This window comes from Armigeres subalbatus, chromosome 2 (genome assembly GCF_024139115.2).
Source record: "Armigeres subalbatus isolate Guangzhou_Male chromosome 2, GZ_Asu_2, whole genome shotgun sequence".
NCBI classification, from domain to species: Eukaryota; Metazoa; Arthropoda; class Insecta; order Diptera; family Culicidae; genus Armigeres; species Armigeres subalbatus.
The window spans coordinates 157,928,255-157,950,843 of NC_085140.1; the positions used below are offsets into that span (position 1 = coordinate 157,928,255).

The following is a 22,589-nucleotide window of genomic DNA, read 5'->3' on the forward strand; positions in this document are numbered from 1 at the left end:
AGCTGCTGTTTTTTGGAGTGCCGCAGAGCGCTGACGCTTTAAAGCACGTAAGTGTGCATTTGTCCATGGTGGCTTTTTTGGGGGATGACGTAGTGGAACAGTCTGGAGTATGATATCCTCTAGCCCTAGCGCATTACATTAAGTGAACGACTTTGAATGGCATATGTGATATCATCAAACTGCTGTTAGTTAAGCATCATCGGAAACCATCCTGATAAAAATCTCCGTTAGGAAATACGATTTTACAGTAGAAAATGAAAGGAAATTACTTAAATTATAAGACAGCTGATGTTCACATTATTGAAGTTCTTGGATGATGTTTTACTTCTGTAACGATACCAACGAACATTTTATTGGGAGACAACAATAAGAGAAAGACATACGAGAGGGCGATTAACGACAGAATTTGAAATGGACAACAAGAGGAAAACATTCGTAACGAAGTACGACAGGGGGAGGGTGGGCGTATTATAGTTTAAGATCAGCTACTTTCAAGAATTGATTAATAAGATCAAGACCCGCCAACACTTCCCTAATAGGCTTCTGTTGTTTTCTTCGAACCCGGAGATGTTGAGTTAACGCAGATCTGGGGACACGATGCTCCTCGCATGTCCACACAGCAAAATCCTGATAATCTGCGCCGCAATCACAGAGACCGCCTTTCGCCCACTCTAAAAAGATGTGTATTTAAAGTGTAGTAATTCAACGACACATGGTTCGATTAAAGCCCCGTTCCATATGCATTTCTACATTTATCCATCACTATATTTTTCCATTTCTGATGCCAGCTGATCAAGGTACCCTCAGGAACTAGTGAGAAAAACAGTTGAAGGCGATTTTCCGATTGTAAATTTCAGGTTCCATAGCACACACATCAACCAAAGAGTCCTCTTTCTCATTTCCTGAAATCAAGCAAAATGAAGAGACCCAAGCCTTGATGTTTTTGTATGCTGACGTACCCATATTTGCTTGCAAATAATGAATGTATGACCTCCGCACAAAGGAAGTCTGAAGGAAACACGATCGTACGCGAACTACACTTTCTCTAGCTTATTAATTGACTCACCCGTACAACACAGAACAAATATTTGGCCAAAATAGTCGTTTGGCAAAAAGGGCTTTACTGCCAAAAATGTGGTTTGGCTAAACGGGCCGACGTTTTTGATCATATTACCAGTTCAGCGAATAACATTTTCGGTCGTATGATAACCTCGGATAAAAGATATTATCGGTAAAATATACCTTTTTGGTATATTACCATTTCGACCAAATGGCATTTTTAGTCAAATGGTCCAACACACGTGGATTCTTTTTCGCAAATATCATATCAATTTGTCCATTTCGAAACATGTGCTGTGCATATGCACAGCCAAGATATTTAACAAATAACCTATTCGGCATAATGATCTTTTGGGACAAAGGGCTTTTTCGGCCAAATCACGTTTTCAGCCTAACCGTTCACTTCGGGCAAATGAAATTCGGATGACTTTCAGCCTAACGTGTTATTCGGCCAAATGACTATTCACCATAAGGCATTGCACGGCCTGCTTTGTCTCTTTCTTACTGCAAGGAAATTAGAAAACAACAAGGCCAGTAAATGTCAAAATTTATGAAGAACGTGCAGTGCCCTATAGGGCACTGCACGGACTGCTTTGTCTCTTTCTCGCTGTAAAGAAATTAGAAAACAACAAGGCCAGTAAATGTCAAAATTTATGAAGAACGAAAGAGAAAGAGATTTTTCCGTGCAGTGCCCTATAGTAGAAATAACGGAAAGATCCAAAGAACTTCCCATAGAAATTTGAAAAAGTAATCTGTAAGTAGTAGTAGGGTAAAATATAACGCGCCCCCCTTGCAGCATTTTGGCTTCCTCACATCACATGCCGCCTATAAGGGGGTAGCTATTACCAGTAGTGCCCCCACAGAGTGAGTGGTCGAACGTACCTATGAGTGAGCCTCACATTGTACGAATGATTGGTAATGAGGTGCACAAATTGTGCATAGAGTAAGTAAAGCGGTTTCGGTAGTAGTATGGCAGAGGGAGAGGGACCCCAACTGTCATACAGTGGGATCTCGCATAGATTGAGTGGTCTGTCCATTGAGGACTTAAGTCGTGGGCTGAGGCTGGGGTCAACCTAGTAATTGCCAAAGTGCCATCATCGATTCCACCGGCATGGCAGAACAGTGGTATCGTCTGTTGCATTGCAGGACAGAAACGGCACCAGCTTGGCGGTTAACTCATGCTGGCTATTTGCGCATATACGATGGCGCCTGCATACTGGTAGCGGCGGGTAGAAAAATAGCCACTTCCAATAATTCATTGTGTTTCAAATCCTACTTTTCATTTTATCAGGTAAAAAGTTACCTGTCATGTATATAAAGTACTAGTCGACCCGGCAGACGTTGTCCTGCATAGTAGGCGAAAATGTTGTGCGTTGTTAACTGCCCATACGAATCTTTATTTTAGTTTTTCACGACTTACTCAACTTTACTAATGATTTTCGACTAAGGAAATATCATATAAACCCGTCGGAAACTATTACGAATGTAACTGCTGAAGGAATGAAGAAAATCCATCCAGCCGTTTTCGAGTTATGCGGATACGAACACAGACCATTTCATTTTTATTATAGGGGGACAAGGGGCAATATGAACACCCTAAAGTTTTAATCAATTTTAGGTGATTTAAATTGAGTATAATTCGGATTTCTAGCAATTACATGATACTATTACTCGTTATTTACCAGTTCTGTTTTGAATTGTATTGAAAATAAGGCAATTTCAATCAAATAGCACGATTTTGTAATAGTTAATTTTTCACTACTCTCTTGAAGGTAGCGGGGTAGATTGGACACCCCCATGGGGCAGTATGGACACTAGGGTGGCTCAAAAAACACTTTTTCAAATTTGTTGATGGGCCGCCCTCTTATTCGGTTCTATTTGATGCCCTGATGCTTTGGACAAAATTTCAGCCAAATCGGTCAACGTTTGGGCAGTGCTAAACTCGTTGGAAGTTTATATGGAAAAATGTATGCAGAAACATCCAAAAACAGTAATTTGCAGTTGGACGGCACAATTTACGATCAAGAACCATGATACTCATTCAGTTCTTGTAAAATAAAATAAAGAATGTTATGCTGAAAACCGCGAGAAGATTAGAGTTTATTACGCAAAGATATTAGTATTTTACTGGAGCGTTGTAGGGGTGAATTTATTTCTTTTCAAAGGTAAAAGAAACGAAATTTGCTCAAACCCCACTGCAGAGAAATGCTAATAACTTAGCCGGGCAAACTCAAATCTTCTCGCGGTTTTCTGCATAACATTCTGTATTAAATTCTCCAAGATCTGAATGAGTATCATAGTTCTTCATGGTAAGTTGTGTAGTCCAGCTGCAATTTACTGTTTTTGGATGTTTCTGCATACATTTTTCCATATAAACTTCCAACGAGTTTAGCACCGCCCAAACGTTGACCGATTTGGCTGAAATTTTGTCCAGAGCATCAGGGCATCAAATAGAACAGGATAAGAGGGCGGCCCATCAAAAAAATTGAACAAAGTTTTTCCCATACTAATTTGAGCCACCCTAATGGACACCCTTATAAAATATGAAGAAAATTATCTTACTTGTGATTATATGCCATTATAACCTATTTTATAACCTATAACCCATCCAACATAAATATTACCCAATTGTTCATCTTCCTGACATGATTTTGTATGAGACACCTAAAATTGTGTTTGGATCATCAACATCCGAAAATCTATTTCCCTCTTCTTAAGCGAGGTCATATATGGTCGTTTTCTATATTAATTCCATGACGAATAGAAGAAGATTGATTACGTAACGCAAAAATATGTCACTTTCAGCCGGCCTGTATGAAGCATATGATTGTTTTTATATGGATCCTCACAATTATTGCAAGACCCCTTATCAATCGTCTCTACTCTAAGCATTGCATAATCTATGCATACTCTTATTCACTCTACTGGCATCGCCAATCCTTCCAATGGATTGTACCGATCAACTTGCCAACGAGATTGCCAAATCTATACAAAACACTTCCTTTTTTTGTCGCACTTTCAGCGACTTTTATGGTATATATATGCTTCTATGGTTTATATGTCATGTACTGGAACTTTTATAGCGATTTATAATTCCGCACCATAATAACACGAAAATAACACGATATGAAAGCCAAGTTCGATGAGTTTGAGGTTATGTTTTTAATTTTTAAGGTGTCAGTTCTACCCCCATATAGAGTGTTCAGTTTGCCCCCACAAGTGGACAAATTTAAAAACTGTTGGAAATTTTGTAAAAATCAAGGAAACTTGTCACAAATGCATGCCAGAGCACTGTAAATAACAGAATTTTGCTATGGGATGACCAATAATTGAGAAATCATCTTCTGTGGTAAAGTAAAGCTTATTTTATGGGAGCTGAAACCTATAATTTTTAACCATTTGGAAGACATTCTAACTTTTTTGTCAAATTTATGCGCTGAGAAAATAAAACAATGGCTTCTACGCTATAAATTAGTTGTTTATGAAAGGATTATAGAGTTCGCTGCATTGAAAGTAGAAAAATGATTGAATTAACAAGAATATTGGAGGTGTTCAATCTGTCCCGGGTGTTCATAATGCCCCCTGGTCCCCTATACCTAGATATAAAAAATCACGATAATAAAGAAATTTAAAAAAATACCCCCTTTAATTTATTGATATCTCAAGAGGTGGGCGGATTTCGGTCCGAACCATAACAAAATCAATAAACTACTGGAAGGGATTGAAAATCAACAAATTTACCATATAAAAAAGTCTCAAAAAGAGGAACAATCATCTTCGGCTGATTATGTTCGACATCTTCAAGGAAACGCTTGGTTTGCCAAGAATGATAAAATAATGATAAAATGTGATCCAAGTGATTCTTGTTCCCCATACAAAGCCAGTGAACTGATTCTGTAGCAGGCTGTAGAACAGCATTACCACAAAAATGCACTGGAGTGCATTCATCAACGCCAATTTTGTTCAAATTCGTAATTTTTCAATAATAGACTGTACCGTATTACAATAGCAGCCCATATACACATATTATACAATTAGATCCTACATGTGAATCATCTACAGTAAATGCCGCAACTGCTACCGCCCTGAACCTTGTCTTATGTATCAAAATATTATACACGCTTTTCTGGCCTGAACTGAATTTCAAAGTAAATGAAGCACCCCACTCCCCATATACCCAAGATATTAGCCAAACAACCCGTGCACCGCTTATAGTTTGAAGTCTTGAACTAACACTTCACTGTATCTTTGTTGGCGCAATTGTGACATATCGGCGACTCTTCCTCATTGGCGCCCGTCGGCTGCTGATGATCTTGAGTCAATAAACAAGAAAACTTTTCCCGAACAACAGTTTGCTGCAACCTTCCCCAAAACCAAATAACATCTGTTCTGGGTAAACGAAAAAACAACTCCAATGTAGATAAGCTATCGGGATATGTCATAATTCGCCAGAACATAAGCAGCGAAAGTTTTACCTTTTTTGTCGCACCTCCCAGTCGCCGATCGAACTTCCAATTCCTTTGCAAAACAACACCCAAACATTCAACAACTGTCTTGTCTAATAGAAACCATTTCTCTTTTTTTCCCTATCGTCTTCCCCTCTTTTAATATTTTACGACTGTCTACGTGGAAAACATCGAAATAGTACCACCTCGTTGGATTGTTGAACCGATCGACGTGAGTGTGGAACGAAACCGCCACATTACGCTGCACTGCCAAGCCCAGGGAGTTCCCACACCAACCATCCAATGGAAGAAAGCAACAGGTGGGTCCCGAAACTCAATCTGCAGGATGCCTTATTGAATAGAAGACTACGTAGCGAGAAGATAGATTTTTCGGGAGCAGATATCTCTAATGATATCCGTAGTTGGAAAGTGCTAACCTCGGGGATATGTTTATAGTCCACCTAATTGTGATACTGCGGTTTTGTCTTTTCGATAAGGCATCTTCTGTGGCAGCGGCAGGAGAATCAGCATAAATCACGTTCGCGTAGAAATGTATCGCTATCCACAGACAAACTGATGATTGATGCTTGTTCACCATTCTCTTTATCGTGAATTCTCGCTTAACTTTTCAAAAGGACCTAAGTAACATTTTTAACATGAATTAATTTGAGTAGCACAATCAACAGAAAAACATAAAAGCTATTGATTGCGCCTGAGTGGTGCGGATAGAATCGATTTGGTTGTCAAACTGAAGCCAAAATTTTCTATTGTGTCGGAGCCAAACATTGAAGATTGTGGTTATGTTCGTTTCTGATCTAATATTGAGAAGTATTGTATTATTTTGGGAAAAAATAAAAATAAACTTTGTTTGAGTTTTGTATTCTTTGTAACAAATATTCTCACATTATATTTCGAGTGTAAAATTAGTGGGAATGCAACTAAAAAGCACTCGTTACGAAATTTCACGAGATTCAGCAGCTGATTGGAGCATGAATGTATGTAAACAATAGTGAAGTCATGTAGAGTCTAGCGCATTTGTGCGCTCTCATGCAGCGTGGAAAGAGAAATTCGAAGAGCGGGAAATGTTTGACAGCCTAGTAACTGCAAAATAATTTTGTTTATGGGAGTGATTTCAAAATATCCCCCTGCTCGCTTGAGCGCAGAAAAGCGGCTCTATCCGCAGTACCCAGGATTGCGCTATTCAAATTAATTTACGAAAAAAATGTTACTTAGGTCCTTTTGAAAAGTTAAGCGAGAATTATTCAATATTTCGTCACCAAAAACATCTTCATTGCTTCTATAACGGTTTTTGTGACAGACAAATACCGGATGTTACATGACTATTTGTCTATGCCACAACTAAATGATAAACGATAAGAAATTGTCATTGCTTTATTGTCTCTGAATTGTTTTAATGTCCACAGGAAGCAAATCGGGCGATTACGAAGAGGTTAGGGAGAGAGCGTATACGAAGCTGCTAACGAACGGCTCCCTGCTGCTACAGCATGTCAAGGAAGATCGAGAGGGATTCTATCTCTGCCAGGCACACAATGGAATTGGAACTGGAATTGGGAAGGTTATTCAACTGAAAGTGAACTGTGAGTGTTTTACTATGTCAATTATCAATTACTTGAGATATTACTGATGAGAATTGATTTATTTCTAGCTTCACCCTATTTCTCGGGTCAATCAAAAATGGTAACGGTCAAGAAGGGTGATACGGCGATCATGCAGTGCGAAGTAAAAGGCGACAAACCAATCAACGTGGTCTGGCTGCGAAATGGCAAAGTTGAACTGAATCCATCCAACAACTACCGAGTATCCATCAAGCAAGATGCCACGCCAGAAGGCATACATGCCGAGGTTCAGATATCCAGCGTTGAAAGCGGCGACAGTGGCGCTTATTTCTGCCAGGCCAGCAACTTGTATGGTCGAGATCAGCAGCTGGTGCAGCTCCAAGTCCAGGAGCCACCGCAACCACCATCCTCTCTGGAAACAACGATGATCTCCAGTCGATCAGTAAACTTGAAGTGGCATCCGCGAGGAGGTGATGCTGCCGAAGTGACCAAATACATTGTGGAATATCGCGAAATCGATCGCCAATGGATGTACATGGAACTTGACCCACCGAAATACGCAGCCAGTATCGAAAACTTAAAACCAGCCACCAACTACGTATTCAGGGTCATAGCTGAGGGACCTGCTGGCCGCAGTGCACCAAGTCAAGAGCTTTTCATCAAAACCGAACCTCAACGACCAGCCGGAGCACCATTGAATCTCTCAGCTAGACCAATATCATCAACGGAAATTCTTATCAATTGGATGCCGCCAACCTACGAGCTTAGACATGGTGAAATTCAAGGATACAGTATTGGTTTTCGATCGATGCACACTAATTCTAATAGCTATAACTACACCTCTGTATCAGGGGATGGCGAGGATGGTACTGGAGAATTATTGCTGGGAAACTTAGCCAAATATACTCGTTACACGATTGTTGCTTCGGCATTCAACCAAGTTGGATCTGGACCCCAGTCGGAACCTGTAACTGCCCAAACAATGGAGGACGTACCTAGTAAGCCACCTGAGGACATTCGATGTTCGTCAACTAGCTCCACATCCATAAAAGTGTCCTGGCAGCCACCACCTCAACAACATATGAATGGTCTACTACAGGGGTACACGGTGTTCTACGAGTCGGTTTCCGAAGAATCAATTAGTAATGGCGATATGGAAACACGCAAGACAAGTTCCCTAATAGCGTCGCTTACCAGTTTACGCAAGTTCTCCAATTACAGTGTTCAAGTACTCGCATATACCCGAATGGGCGACGGCGTAATATCACCTCCCGTCTTCTGTCAAACTGATGAAGATGCCCCGGAGGCTCCCTCGGACATCAAAATAGCGATCAGCTCGCCATCCTCTCTGTACGTATCATGGCTGCCACCTAACGAACCAAACGGAATCATCACACGGTACAACCTTTACATGCGCGCCGTCAACGGCCGCGAAGAAATCAGCAATGACAAACGAAACCTACTGCCCCATCAGCACTATTTTGAAGCGAAACAACTACAAGGCCACACCGAATATCAGTTCTGGGTGTCGGCTTCGACGAGCATTGGCGAAGGCAAAAGCACTCGAGTGGTCTCACAAATGACTTCCGGTCGAATACCGGCAAAAATAGTCTCTTTCGGAGGACTGACAATCAGACCATGGAAAACATCGGCCTCGCTCAATTGTATGGCAGTTGGACAACCGCGTCGGGAGTGGTTTAAAGGAGACGTCCTATTGCGATCAGGTTCTCATCACAACATCCAGATTTTGGATTCAGGGGAAATTATCATCACTATGCTACAATCTGCCGACACCGGGAATTACACATGTCAAGTAGACAACGGGATAGGAACTGACCGACTGACGCACAATCTGCTAGTTCAAGTTCCTCCTGGACCACCGGTCCTGTACGTAACCAGTGCTACCTCTAGCAGCATTTTACTGCATTGGAAAATTGGCTCAACCGGAAATGCACCAATCACAGCGTTCTCATTACATTACCGAAGGGTGCACGGAAACCTCGAAGAGATGCAAATTTCCCGACATGCTCAAAGCCACGAACTCAAAGGACTGTTTTGCGGAACTACCTATCAGATTTATTTGATAGCCCACAACAAAATCGGCTCATCACCCGCCAGTACCACACTAAATCTACGAACCCAAGGACAAGCCCCCGGCACCCCGACGGCAGCTGTCCTAGTAGCTCCGAACTCTACATCGGTTGTTCTGCGACTGAACGCCTGGCCAGATAACGGTTGCCCGATTCTGTACTTTGTGGTGCAGTATCGGTCGATGGCAAACAGTCTGGATGACGAGTGGCATCTGGCGTCCAATGCACTGAAAATGCAACGACGATACACGGTTGCAGGTCTGCTGCCTGCAACGTTGTACCAGCTGAAGGTCGAGGCCCATAATGTGGCCGGTTCGACGACTGCGGAGTACAACTTCGTGACGCTAACGAAAGATGGAGGTGAGTGATTAAAAAATAATAGGCAACAGATGTTTTGCTCAGTTCCTCGGAAGTTACATGGCAATGTTTTTTGTCAAATGAAATGAAGTTTGGGCGAAAAGGAATAACCATCGCAAACAGTTATCTAGGGTCAAGGAAGCTATTTATTATTTTTAGCTATTTATTATCTATTTTATTATTTTCAATATAAGGTACCATACATACATTATTTCAGGCAAACTATCAGGAATTTTTTTTAAATTCTTTCAGGAGCATTATTAGAAATTCCTCCAGGCAATTCATTGGAAATTCTTCCAGGAATTTATTCTAGAACTCACCCAGGAATGATGAATATATGCTTCCGGAAATTTGTTCGGAAATAGATCTATAAATTTCATCGAAAATTAATTTAGATAAAACCATGGGGTAGTTCTGTACAATCAAAGTTAATTGCCTATATTCCGGGTATTAGCCAACCGGAGCAGAAATTAATTACTAGGGTAAGACGGTATAATGCGCCCCACCTGGCCAAAACGCCCCCCTTTGATTTCTAGAAAACTATAACTAATTAAGGGTCAAAAACAGTTGGTACCTATAAGTATTTGTAAACCCATCATACTATGTGAATGTGGAAGTATTTTTGTATTACACAATGAAAATAATAGCAAAATACAAAAAGTTACAGTTTCGATGTAACTTTTCATGTTTGTTTGCTCAACATTCTGGAGCGACTCTGGCATACTGTCCGCAAAACTTGCACTGGAACACTCAGTTGGGCAACAAAATTACTTTTCTCAGTGGTTAATATGATATAAAATTGCTTCCATCTTCAAAAATGTAACGATTTTCGAAAACATGTTTCACTGGCCAAAACGCCCCAGTGTAGGCAGGACGATATGCCCTTACCAACTGGACACAAGCGCAGCGAGCTTGCAGCAGTTGCTTCCAAATTGTATGGAAAATATTGAAATGTAATTCACACCTGCTTGAATGGACCTATGTTGGTTTTTTAATGTCAAGCGCATAAGAATTTGTAGCCTTTTTATTATAGGAATGATAAAATACTAATGAAGGGCAATTAAACGTCTTTGTTTGAGGTGGGGCGTATTGCCCAGGCACTTTTTAAAATTCATTTTTTCACGACTTTTTAAAAAAGCTTTATTACGTGTTAACTGAAATATTTTTATATGACTACTCACGGGCAATGCATTAACCAACTACCAAATAACACAAAGTTTGCATAAATTGCGTTGAAAAGTAAAAAGTTATCAAGGAGTTGCCTTAGGGGGGGCATATTATACCGTCTTACCCTATGTCTGAAACTCGACTTGTGCAATTGCACAACATGGCAAACATTTAGTTCGAAAAATGTATTCAAGGGTAACCACTTCCTTCGGTGGGGTTTGACCCCACGAAACCAGTACACTAGACAGGTGCTTTCCCTGCTAAGCTACGAAGGACATCCGTTGTCCTCCGCAGCTCAGAAGGCTACTGATGATAAGTTCCATTGGGAAATTTCTTCAGAATTTCCTTTATAAACTCCTTTGGAAAAAACTTGAGGAATTCCTTTGCAAATTCCTTTCAGAAATTCCTTCGGAAATTAAATATTTCTCGGGAACTCATGTCATTTTGTAAACAGAGGTTTAAACGTCGATTTGTCCAATCTGATGGCACTCCCAGGAAAACCAACAAACAATGGGGAAATCCGATTTCAAAGGTGGAAAAAATTTATAACTTTCTTAACGAACAACTTACGGAAGAGATCAAGAGCTTATTCGAAAGGGAATTTTGCAAAGAATTCAGTGAGTGCTGTTTCATGAACGTGGAACGCTTCTGTATGTAGTTATTGAGCTCGTTTGCCCTAATGCCCCATATATCGCGGGTTTCCAAACTATTTGTCATTTTATCTTTAAGACATTGTTCTAAAATTGTGTTTATCTCTTCACTGTGGATCCACAGAAGGGTCCATAATATATTTTGTTGGTGAAAGTTCGAAATTTAAGGGATTTTGGGGTCAAATAAGCATCGAAGTGCATTTCATGTGCAATTTTCATCTATTCTGTAAAAATAGCAATATTTACAGATAAGTGTTGATATTATTGTCTCAAAGTGTTGAACAGATATTGACAAAAGTTTTCCGAACAAATATAATGAAATAAATCGTTTCACAAATGTTTTATTTGGTTTTTTTTATTGAGTACCTAAAAAAACGATTTTTAAAAACTTTTGAATAGCAGCGATGCCAAACATTTCCAAACCATACCCGATAGCACAACTAGACAAGAATAGTCATATGTTATGAGTCTTGATGTGATCATAGAGAGGAGGTGATGGGAGATACTCTTTCTTCTTACCTTTTTGCCCAAATTCCCCTATGAAAATATATAGCTCAATGATTCTGAGCAAGGAAACGATGTAGTAATGTTAATTTATTTGATATTTTCAAATGATATAATGAAAATATCAAATAATTATATAATTCATTAAAAATATTGAATTATAGGGGATTTATGGGTCATACAGCTCATTTAATGTAACTTTTTATACAAAATAGGATAACTTTTCTCACGAGCGACTTACATATTAGGTTAAGGGCTTATTCGAAAGCGAATTTTCCAAGAAAAACAGTGAGTGATGTTTTATAGACATGAGACACTTATGTATGTAGTTATTAGGAATAATCAATTTGGTGATCCACGTGCTCCCCCACGTTTGATTTCCCCAGTGTTGAAGCCCACCAGAAACGAATTATATTCCTTATTCTACGCTTGAAGTATATAGAACTACAAAAAAACCTTATGGACTGCTCCTTCTTCAGTTGTGAGGCGAGTTGTTTGAATCTTATCACATCAGCTCATTGTCCAGCGGTTTTCAACCTTTTTCTTTAGTGGTACCCCTCGAACTTTTGCATTTATTGAGGTACCCCCTATTTTTTCGCTGTGAATACAATCAAGCGTAACTCTCATGATATATCGACGGTTTTGTGCAATACAGGCACTACTCGAAGACTATAAATATTTAGAAAAAACGTTTTAAAATTTTCACTAAAAAAAATTTCAATATTTTTGTGAAAATTTCAAATTCTATGGATATTTCTGCATGTGTTGATACAAATGGATTAATTTTGTACATTTCAGCAAAAACCTTCTGAAAACTCGGTTAATTTAAGAAATTATATAATTTTCGGAAGAATCGTAAAATTTTAAAATCAGCATAATTTTGATTGTGAATTTTGACTTGAGTCTTTGTCGAAAACGTTTCTGAGCTTCCGAGCATCTTGAAAAGAGGCTTCCGAGCTACTAAGCATCCGAGCTTCTAAGGCTTCTAAGCCTTTTGAAAAGAAGCTTCCAAGCCTCTTGAAAAGAAGCTTCCACGCCTTTTGAAAGGAGGCTTCCGAGCCTCTTGAAAGGAGGGTTCCGAATCTCTTGAAAACTAGCTTCCGAGCATATTGAAAGAAAGCTTCCGAGCCTCTTGAAAGGAGGCTTCCGAGCCTCTTGAAAGGAGGCTTCCGAGCCTCTTGAAAGGAGGCTTCCGAGCCTCTTGAAAGGAGGCTTCCGAGCCTCTTGAAAGGAGGCTGAGCCTCTTGAAAGGAGGCTTCTGAGCCTCTTGAAAGGAGGCTTCTGAGCCTCTTGAAAGGAGGCTTCTGAGCCTCTTGAAAGGAGGCCTGAGCCTCTTGAAAGGAGGCTTCTGAGCCTCTTGAAAGGAGGCTTCTGAGCCTCTTGAAAGGAGGCTTCTGAGCCTCTTGAAAGGAGGCTTCTGAGCCTCTTGAAAGGAGGCTTCTGAGCCTCTTGAAAGGAGGCTTCCTGAGCCTCTTGAAAGGAGGCTTCCTGAGCCTCTTGAAAGGAGGCCTGAGCTACTGAGCATCCGAGCTTCTAAGGCTTCTAAGCCTTTTGAAAAGAAGCTTCCAAGCCTCTTGAAAAGAAGCTTCCAAGCCTCTTGAAAAGAAGCTTCCACGCCTTTTGAAAGGAGGCTTCCGAGCCTCTTGAAAGGAGGGTTCCGAATCTCTTGAAAACTAGCTTCCGAGCCTCTTGAAAGGAGGCTTCCGAGCCTCTTGAAAGGAGGCTTCCGAGCCTCTTGAAAGGGAGGCCTGAGCCTCTTGAAAGAGGCTTCTGAGCCTCTTGAAAGGAGGCTTCTGAGCCTCTTGAAAGGAGGCCTGAGCCTCTTGAAAGGAGGCTTCTGAGCCTCTTGAAAGGAGGCTTCTGAGCCTCTTGAAAGGAGGCTTGAGCCTCTTGAAAGGAGGCTTCCTGAGCCTCTGAAAGGAGGCTTCGAGCCTCTTGAAAGGAGGCTCTGAGCCTCTTGAAAGGAGGCTTCTGAGCCTCTTGAAAGGAGGCTTCTGAGCCTCTTGAAAGGAGGCTTCTGAGCCTCTTGAAAGGAGGCCTGAGCCTCTTGAAAGGAGGCTTCTGAGCCTCTTGAAAGGAGGCTTCTGAGCCTCTTGAAAGGAGGCTCTGAGCCTCTTGAAAGGAGGCTCTGAGCCTCTTGAAAGGAGGCTTCCAGGCCTCTTGAAAGGAGGCTTCTGAGCCTCTTGAAAGGAGGCTCTGAGCCTCTTGAAAGGAGGCTTCTGAGCCTCTTGAAAGGAGGCCTGAGCCTCTTGAAAGGAGGCCTGAGCCTCTTGAAAGGAGGCCTGAGCTCTCTTGAAAGGAGGCTTCTGAGCCTCTTGAAAGGAGGCTTCTGAGCCTCTTGAAAGGAGGCTTCTGAGCTCTCTTGAAAGGAGGCTTCCTGAGCCTCTTGAAAGGAGGCTTCTGAGCCTCTTGAAAGGAGGCTCTGAGCCTCTTGAAAGGAGGCTTGAGCTCTTGAAAGGAGGCTTCTGAGCCTCTTGAAAGGAGGCTCTGAGCCTCTTGAAAGGAGGCTTCCTGAGCCTCTTGAAAGGAGGCTTCTGAGCCTCTTGAAAGGAGGCTCTGAGCCTCTTGAAAGGAGGCTTCTGAGCCTTGAAAGGAGGCTCTGAGCCTCTTGAAAGGAGGCTTCCTGAGCCTCTTGAAAGGAGGCTTCTGAGCCTCTTGAAAGGAGGCTTCTGAGCCTCTTGAAAGGAGGCTTCTGAGCCTCTTGAAGGAGGCTTCTGAGCCTCTTGAAAGGAGGCTTCCTGAGCCTCTTGAAAGGAGGCTTCTGAGCCTCTTGAAAGGAGGCTCTGAGGCCTCTTGAAAGGAGGCTCTGAGCCTCTTGAAAGGAGGCTTCTGAGCCTCTTGAAAGGAGGCTTGAGGCCTCTTGAAAGGAGGCTTCTGAGCTCTTGAAAGGGAGGCCTGAGCCTCTTGAAAGGAGGCTTCTGAGCCTCTTGAAAGGAGGCTTCTGAGCCTCTTGAAAGGAGGCTTCTGAGCCTCTTGAAAGGAGGCTTCCAAGCCTCTTGAAAGGAGGCTTCCAAGCCTCTTGAAGGAGGCTTCCAAGCCTCTTGAAAGGAGGCTTCAAGCCTCTTGAAAGGAGGCTCTGAGCCTCTTGAAAGGAGGCTTCTGAGCCTCTTGAAAGGAGGCTTCTGAGGCCTCTTGAAAGGAGGCTTCTGAGCCTCTTGAAAGGAGGCTTCTGAGCCTCTTGAAAGGAGGCTTCTGAGCCTCTTGAAAGGAGGCTCTGAGCCTCTTGAAAGGAGGCTTGAGCCTCTTGAAAGGAGGCTTCCTGAGCCTCTTGAAAGGAGGCTTCTGAGCCTCTTGAAAGGAGGCTCTGAGCCTCTTGAAAGGAGGCCTGAGCCTCTTGAAAGGAGGCTTCTGAGCCTCTTGAAAGGAGGCTTCTGAGCCTCTTGAAAGGAGGCCTGAGCCTCTTGAAAGGAGGCTTCTGAGCCTCTTGAAAGGAGGCCTGAGCCTCTTGAAAGGAGGCTTCCTGAGCCTCTTGAAAGGAGGCTTCTGAGCCTCTTGAAAGGAGGCTTCTGAGCCTCTTGAAAGGAGGCTTGAGCCTCTTGAAAGGAGGCTTCTGAGCCTCTTGAAAGGAGGCTTCTGAGCCTCTTGAAAGGAGGCTTCTGAGCCTCTTGAAAGGAGGCTCTGAGCCTCTTGAAAGGAGGCTCTGAGCTCTTGAAGGAGGCTTCCGAGCCTCTTGAAAGGAGGCCTGAGCCTCTTGAAAGGAGGCCTGAGCCTCTTGAAAGGAGGCCTGAGCCTCTTGAAAGGAGGCTTCCTGAGCCTCATGAAAGGAGGCTACCGAGCCTCTTGAAAGGAGGCCTGAGAGCCTCTTGAAAGGAGGCTCTGAGCCTCTTGAAAGGAGGCTCTGAGCCTCTTGAAAGGAGGCTTCCAAGCCTCTTGAAAGGAGGCTTCCCTCTTGAAAGGAGGCTTCCAAGCCTCTTGAAAGGAGGCTTCCAAGCCTCTTGAAAGGAGGCTTCCAAGCCTCTTGAAAGGAGGCTTCCAAGCCTCTTGAAAGGAGGCTTCCAAGCCTCTTGAAAGGAGGCTTCCAAGCCTCTTGAAAGGATGCTTCCAAGCCTCTTGAAAGGAGGCTTCCAAGCCTCTTGAAAGGAGGCTTCCAAGCCTCTTGAAAGGAGGCTTCCAAGCCTCTTGAAAGGAGGCTTCCAAGCCTCTTGAAAGGAGACTTCCAAGCCTCTTGAAAGGAGGCTTCCAAGCCTCTTGAAAGGAGGCTTCCAAGCCTCTTGAAAGGCGGCGCCCGAGCCTCTTGAAAGGGGGCTTCCAAGCCTCTTGAAAGGAGGCTTCCGAGCCTCTTGAAAGGTGGCGACCGAGTCTCTTGGAAGTTGGTTTCTGAGCCTCTTGAAAAAAGGCTTCCGAGCCTTTTGAAAGGAGGCTTCTGAGCATCTGGAAAGGAGGATTCCATGCCTCTTGAAAAAAGGATTCCAAGTTTATTGAAAGGAAGCTCCCAAGCTTCTTGAAAGGAAGCCTCCGAGCCTCTTGAAAGGAGGCTTCCAAGCCTCTTGAAAGGAGACTTCCAAGCCTCTTAACATTTAGCTTCATCTTTAATATGAAGGCTTTCGCAGGGCTGATAGCGATCAACGCTGCTCAAAATAGCGACTTTAGTGACCAAAGCTGAGACCAAAAATATACCAAATAGTGACTTATAGCCAGTGCATGGAAAAAACAAAATTCAAAACTCATAAACGAATCGAATGAAGCGCGATTTTGAATAAATAAATGAACAACTAAGCAACTAGCATAGTACATAGCCGATTAATAACTTTTTTTTTAAACTCTGAACTAAACGTAAAAAGATGAATACATTTTTGGAGTTCCGATGAAATAAAACCAGAGCTTCTTATGTGGGCTTCATGGCCGTGCGGTTAGCGACGTCAATCGTCTAGACGCATAGGTTCGATTCCCGCCCCGGTAAGAAGGAAACTTTTCGTGATCGAAAAATTCTCCACCGGTGCACTGGGTGTTATGTGTCCTGTCCGTTGTCTAGGTGTTAAGTGTTCAGTCTGTACGACCTATGCACAGTGGTCCAGATAGCATATAAAGCGGTAATAAGTTGTTCAAGCCGAAAATAGCAGAAACAGAAAAAAACATTGTTCTACAAAGTTGCTCCTAACGGTGAGGGGCTTATTGAGGTTTTCATAAAAATTAGGGTGGGCCACATTTGAAAAAAAAAAATGAAAAATAAAACTTTTTCATTTGCAGAGATACGGGTATACAATGTTACGCGAAGTTGTAGTTCAGCCAGATTCCAAGCATTTGGCTTAACAAATTATTTCTCTAGCTCTTAAATTGACTGATTTAGAGCAATTTTCCTAAGTTTACTTAGGGTGACCCTTTAAAAAACAGTTTTTTTTTGCTCTAACTTTTTTGTTTCAAATTTCTCAGCAATGTGATGTTCAGACCACTTTTTGTGCTTTGCAGGGCGCAACTTTTCATGGACTTAACGTTGTCATATCTTATGCGGATCAAAAGTAATTGAGGTTTTTCTTCGAAAAAAAACGTTTTCTTCTAACGGCTATATCTATGAATGGCGTAAACATTTTTTCAATAGCTTAGTAGGTAAAGCACCTGTCTAGTGTACTGGTTTCGTGGGATCAAACCCCGCCGAAGGAGGTGGTTACCCTCCAATACAATTTTCGAACTAAATCTTTCACATATTGCGCAATTGCACAAATCGAGTTTCAGACATAGTAATTAATATCCACTCCGGGTGGCTGATACCCGGAATATAGGCAATTAGCTTTGATTGCACAACACTGCCAAAAATATCTATATAAGATATATGTGTCGCCGTTATAAATTTTTGCAATAGCTCCACCCTAATATAATCGATATAGAACCAAACATAAATTAAATAATTGCTAATTCGATACCACACATAAAGTTTATTTGGATATATGTTTTATTAGTAGTTCGCGTGGAGAATGGTTATGTGTGCGCTGATCAACATCATAAGTTAAATCTATGGATTTTTGCCAATAAATATGTGTGGATTTTTAGTAGTGAAGATGCTTACCTATGGAAATTTTCGGGAAAGAAAAACAGCCAATACAAATCATTTAAACAGCTGAGCCCAGTGGCGTAGCCAAAAAATTGGTCTGGGGGTGGGGGGTTTTTATCTGAAAAAAAAATTGTATCGAAAAAAAAATTCTTCTAAAAATGTTGTCTCTGGGGGGGGGTTATGCCCAAAACCACCCCCGTGGCTACGCCACTGAGCTGAGGTATTGCTGATATCTAACCATCTGAATTTATTCCATTATTATTGCAGATCCTCCACCGCCGGACCTACTGCATCGCGGTCATCGCTCCCAAGTATTCTACAGCAACATACAACTGCTGATACCAATCATCATCACCATCACGGCAACCATTATCTGCATTGCGTTCACGGTAGTTTGCTACAAATATCGTGAGTATATTGTCTTGTTCTGTTTGGGTTACGGCTCTGAGCCGCCTCGTTACTTCCCAGGCCAACGTGGTCGGGAGCGGAAGGACACGATGGAAGGCAACCAACAGAGTACGGACGCCCAGCGGGACCGATATTACGCTACTATTCATAAGGTGGCACTGCAAGCTGGCGACAAGATACCAGGTAGACTATGGGAACTCTATACTGAATCATTAGGAATAACATTCAACTTACTATTCTTCGTAGAAACTTCCGAGGACATATCCCCGTACGCAACTTTTCAGCTCTCGGAAGCAAGCACCCTGGCTCAGCCTCATCACAGCGGACCGGCCAATACGCTACTGCACTCCTTCATGTACCACGAACGTGCCATGACCGAGGGATGCGCTTCACCTCCTCCCGCAGCGGTACTAAGACAGCTTCATAATCAATCGCCTTACTACAATATTGTGCGTTTAACTTATCTCTTTCTTTAACAAATCTGCACTCACACTCACACGCTAATTGGCTTCTAGTTGTTGCTTTGTTATTGTTTGATTTAATGATCGTTTTTAAATTCTACACAGATTCCTTTGGAATACTACTTCCTAATCTTTGAAGTTTGCTTTAAGCGCGCGATAGAGGCTTTATGCGTGAACACGTGAGTTCTGGAGGCGGAGCAAAACCCAAACTAATGAAAGCCACGTATTCTTCTTTGTTTCGATCGTCAGAATTCATCGAAAGGTCGTCGAAGACATTCGCGTAAGACGGAGCCTGAAAGTGAAGAGTCAGACTCCGATCAGGACCAGCTAACGTCCAGTCGGACAGAGTCTTCGAATCAGCTAGACGCCAAGATCAAGCATAGTAAGGAAGACCTTCTACAACCAGCCGCCTGTGGGGATGATGAGCTCGTCTATAACCAGCATTTCATGCGTTCCATTCCAGGTCTCATCTATCATGGCACGCAATCGAGCACCTCATCCGACCTGTCACCGATGTCTGAACAAAAATCACTACCTCGTCGTGGCAGATCAAGGTACCATCACCTTCATCTCCATAACACCAACACCACACCACGACACAAATCCTCTCTCAGTAGCAAAACCACCGTTCAATCGCCAATCGCATCCCCTCGTAGTAGTTGCCAAAACGATACTCAAACGATTCAACTTCCTCGCATGCCGTCCCAGTTTCGTCCCATCCACAGTAGTAGAACAATCAACACTCCATCACGACTATCCTCCGATTGTTGATGAAATTGTGCCAATCCGAACTAGAATTAGAGACTATTGTTGCAAAATTTTAAGAACGTTAAACGAGTGATCGAAACCGTAAACTCCCTAATAAAGGGATACGTTGACTTATGAAGCAATTGAAGACACAAAAAGTTGGCCCCCAAAACTGACAAGGTTTCTTCAACAACCCATTAATCTATAACTGATTTTTAAAATACGATCCGTTCTCTCATTGTTGAATCATTGAACAATAAAAAATCGTGTTGTTTCGAGCAAAACGACAAAAAAATCGCTAAAAGACAACCAACTACAATCAAACACACATCTATATGTATAGGGGAACAATGAGATCCTTACTTACACCACTACATTTACCCGACAATACACCGGGAGGCGGTGGCGGTCCGCTGTTCCACCAGGTGCCGATCGAGAGTGGCACGCCGGACCGGCTGGAGCTGTCGGAGGCGGAGTGCGACATCGACACGATCAAGAAGCTGAAATTGGGTATGCGATCGTCTCTGTGGTCCCGACCCCAGCAAAGCCATAGTGTGGCGGCGGTGAACGCAGCCGCCAGCGGTGCCAGCGGGGGACCTGGCGGCGGAGGCAACGTCAGCACGACGCAAACCCCCGGCGGACATCCGTCCGATTACTCCATCGCGGTTTAGAAGTTGCACGCCTACACCAGATTCCTAAGGACAACCTTCACCGCGCAACAGTACTTGAAGACCATCTATGCAGGATTTTTACGGATACTTTTTTAACTCGGTATCAGCTCGGAGATCAGACAAAGGTTTTATAAGGCCATCTCTGTAGGTTAAGTTGCCGGTACTAACTATCAGGCTGACTAATGCAACACATTTTAAGACACGAGGGTAATGTTCCAAATTTTACAATCTGCTTTACGTAATAGTGACCAGTGACTAGCGGGGATGAAGGAAAATTGATTTTTTATTTCAAATGGCATTGTGAGCGAAACTATTATAAAATTTGAATACTGTGTCTCAAACTCAAACGTCAATTTAGTTTTATTTTTGAGAACTTAAGTTAAACGGACTAACATTGTTGGCACTTGGTTTCCTTGGTTTCCACTTGCAACTTCTAGCATCGCAAGCCAAAAAAAAACGCAGATCAGATCAATTCAGAGGAATGGGAGGTTATTAGTATGTACATCTTAATATGCACCCATAAGCTTTTTAGATGTTTTCACCAATATAAACCACACGTGACAAAAATGTTCTTTATTTTTACAAAGATTTCAAGACTTTCTCACGCATTCAACGTATGTTTCAAAAATGGGCCTGTAGCCCGAATGGTGATGCAAAATGATTCAATTACATAAGAAATAAATGGTGAAAGCATGGTTGTTTGTTTATTTTAGCAGACTAAGCGAAAATCTTAAGGGTCATGTGAAATAATCGCAAATCGGTTTCAGTTGAAAGCGATTTTTCTCAATTTTTCCGTTGCACCTCTATACTGAATAACTAATATTGCATTGTAATGGTAATATTTTTCAGATATGTGGTATAAACCAGCGGTTCTCAACCTGGGGTACATGTACCCCTGGGGGTACCTTCGCCAGAAATTTGTATGGCGAAAGACATCTAACGCGGGTTTTCTCAAAATTAGGAACTTTTTATGAAAAACTATTTGGTACCGGTTATGAAGGATGGTGTCCGCTACTACGCCTACCAAATATTTTTTCGATTAAGGTGCTTAATTTTGAGAAATTTGAACCTTAGATGCCTTTCGCCATACTGATTTCAGAAAGTTAACTCATAGTGTGCCGCTGTAAGCACGCTCAAAGCAGGCGATTCATTGAACCCTGCTTTCCTCAACTAGAACAGCGTATGAAGGGCTGCAGAACAAAAGATCAAACGGACAAATGTCGAATGAGCGAATTTAAAAAATCTTCAATGCAATCTACCTGATCTAAACAAAATGTTGAATAATATGTTAGAAACATGCTTTTGAACTAAAATCTAGAATCTAAAGGTTTGGAAGCCTTCGTTTGAGAGGCATGTAGGCCTTTTTTTAGAAAAGCTCTATTGCTTCTTTGCAAGAGGTTTAGAAGCATCTTTCTACGCTTCTCGGAAGCCTTCTTCAGAACAGCACGAATGCCTCCTTTCAAGATGTTCAGAAGTCTTCTTTCGAAAGGTTCGAAAGGCCTGTGTCTCCTTGCAAGAGGCCCGGATGCCTCGTTTTAAGAGAGCCGGAAGCCTTTTTTCAAAAAGCTCGGAAGGATCCTTTCAAGAGGGGGTACCTCAATTAATGCAAAAGTTTGAAGGGGTACCTTTCAAGAAAAAGGTTGAGAACCGCTGGTATAAACGATTTTAAGAATGTTTTTTTGTGTAAGGCCGTTGGGTTGCATGGGTGCGTTTTGCACCATTTCCCTCTACTGTTAGAAAGCATTTTCCTACTGAAACCCGAGGAAAAGGCACACAAGGATTAAGAATTATGATGGAATAATTTATCATCGCACTAACTGGTGCATCGCACTGAACGATTTACATGACATGTCGAAAAATTATCCGTATAGCGACGGCGCGGATATAGATCTATAAAATATATTTATTGAATTAAAATAACATCGCATTCGTTTAAGGAACAAGTGCTACGTATGCCTTTGCTTTTTCAGCGTTGACATCAATAAATAAACAGTCCAATCTTTTCACTAAGCTCATCAACAAAAAAATGAAATTAACACAAACAAATAGTCCGTACTGTGATTTTTTGTCTATAAATAACAGAAAAATATCCTTGTACTTTTCTATGGCTTTTCTTTCCGGGAATTCCGTTTGTGATAATATAATCTATAAGCAAGAAAAGGTACATCGTATATGAATATACATTATAAATACACCCGATTCTGTTTTTACACGGATTTTTTTTACACGGCCGTGTAAAAAAAATCCCATAGAAAATTTTTGCAAAGTTGCTCCATTTTGCATGATTCGTCGAGAAATAATAAAACTTTTTTTACACGGATTTTCAAATTTTGAACTGAAAACTTTTTTTACACGGAACGCATCCCCCGTGTAAAAAAAAGAATCGGGTGTAATGAGCTTTAGAAATTCCATCCTGCAAACAACCAGACCGAGGGGAATTCCGTTTACGAATCTACGCGAAAAAGGT

The 22,589-nt window shown here is 42.0% G+C and overlaps 1 protein-coding gene across 3 annotated transcripts in view; it reads left to right on the top strand.

Annotated features, from left to right (window-relative positions):
* The window catches only part of LOC134211072 (cell adhesion molecule Dscam2), a 531,807-nt gene extending 511,229 nt beyond the window's left edge, over positions 1-20,578 (top strand). Inside the window, exons 10-18 of one of the 3 annotated variants that reach the window (XM_062687654.1) lie at positions 5,705-5,824; positions 6,929-7,102; positions 7,171-9,531; positions 18,103-18,243; positions 18,304-18,426; positions 18,490-18,692; positions 18,954-19,086; positions 19,168-19,258; positions 19,795-20,578. In XM_062687654.1, the coding sequence (XP_062543638.1) occupies positions 5,705-5,824; positions 6,929-7,102; positions 7,171-9,531; positions 18,103-18,243; positions 18,304-18,426; positions 18,490-18,692; positions 18,954-19,086; positions 19,168-19,258; positions 19,795-20,122 (3,674 nt within the window). In that variant the 3' untranslated portion in view covers positions 20,123-20,578. Of the gene's footprint in view, positions 1-5,704; positions 5,825-6,928; positions 7,103-7,170; positions 9,532-18,102; positions 18,427-18,489; positions 18,693-18,953; positions 19,259-19,794 lie in introns of all 3 variants that reach the window. The other 2 variants (XM_062687653.1, XM_062687651.1) reach the window with 2 other exon arrangements.
* Positions 20,579-22,589: the final 2,011 nt, after the last annotated feature.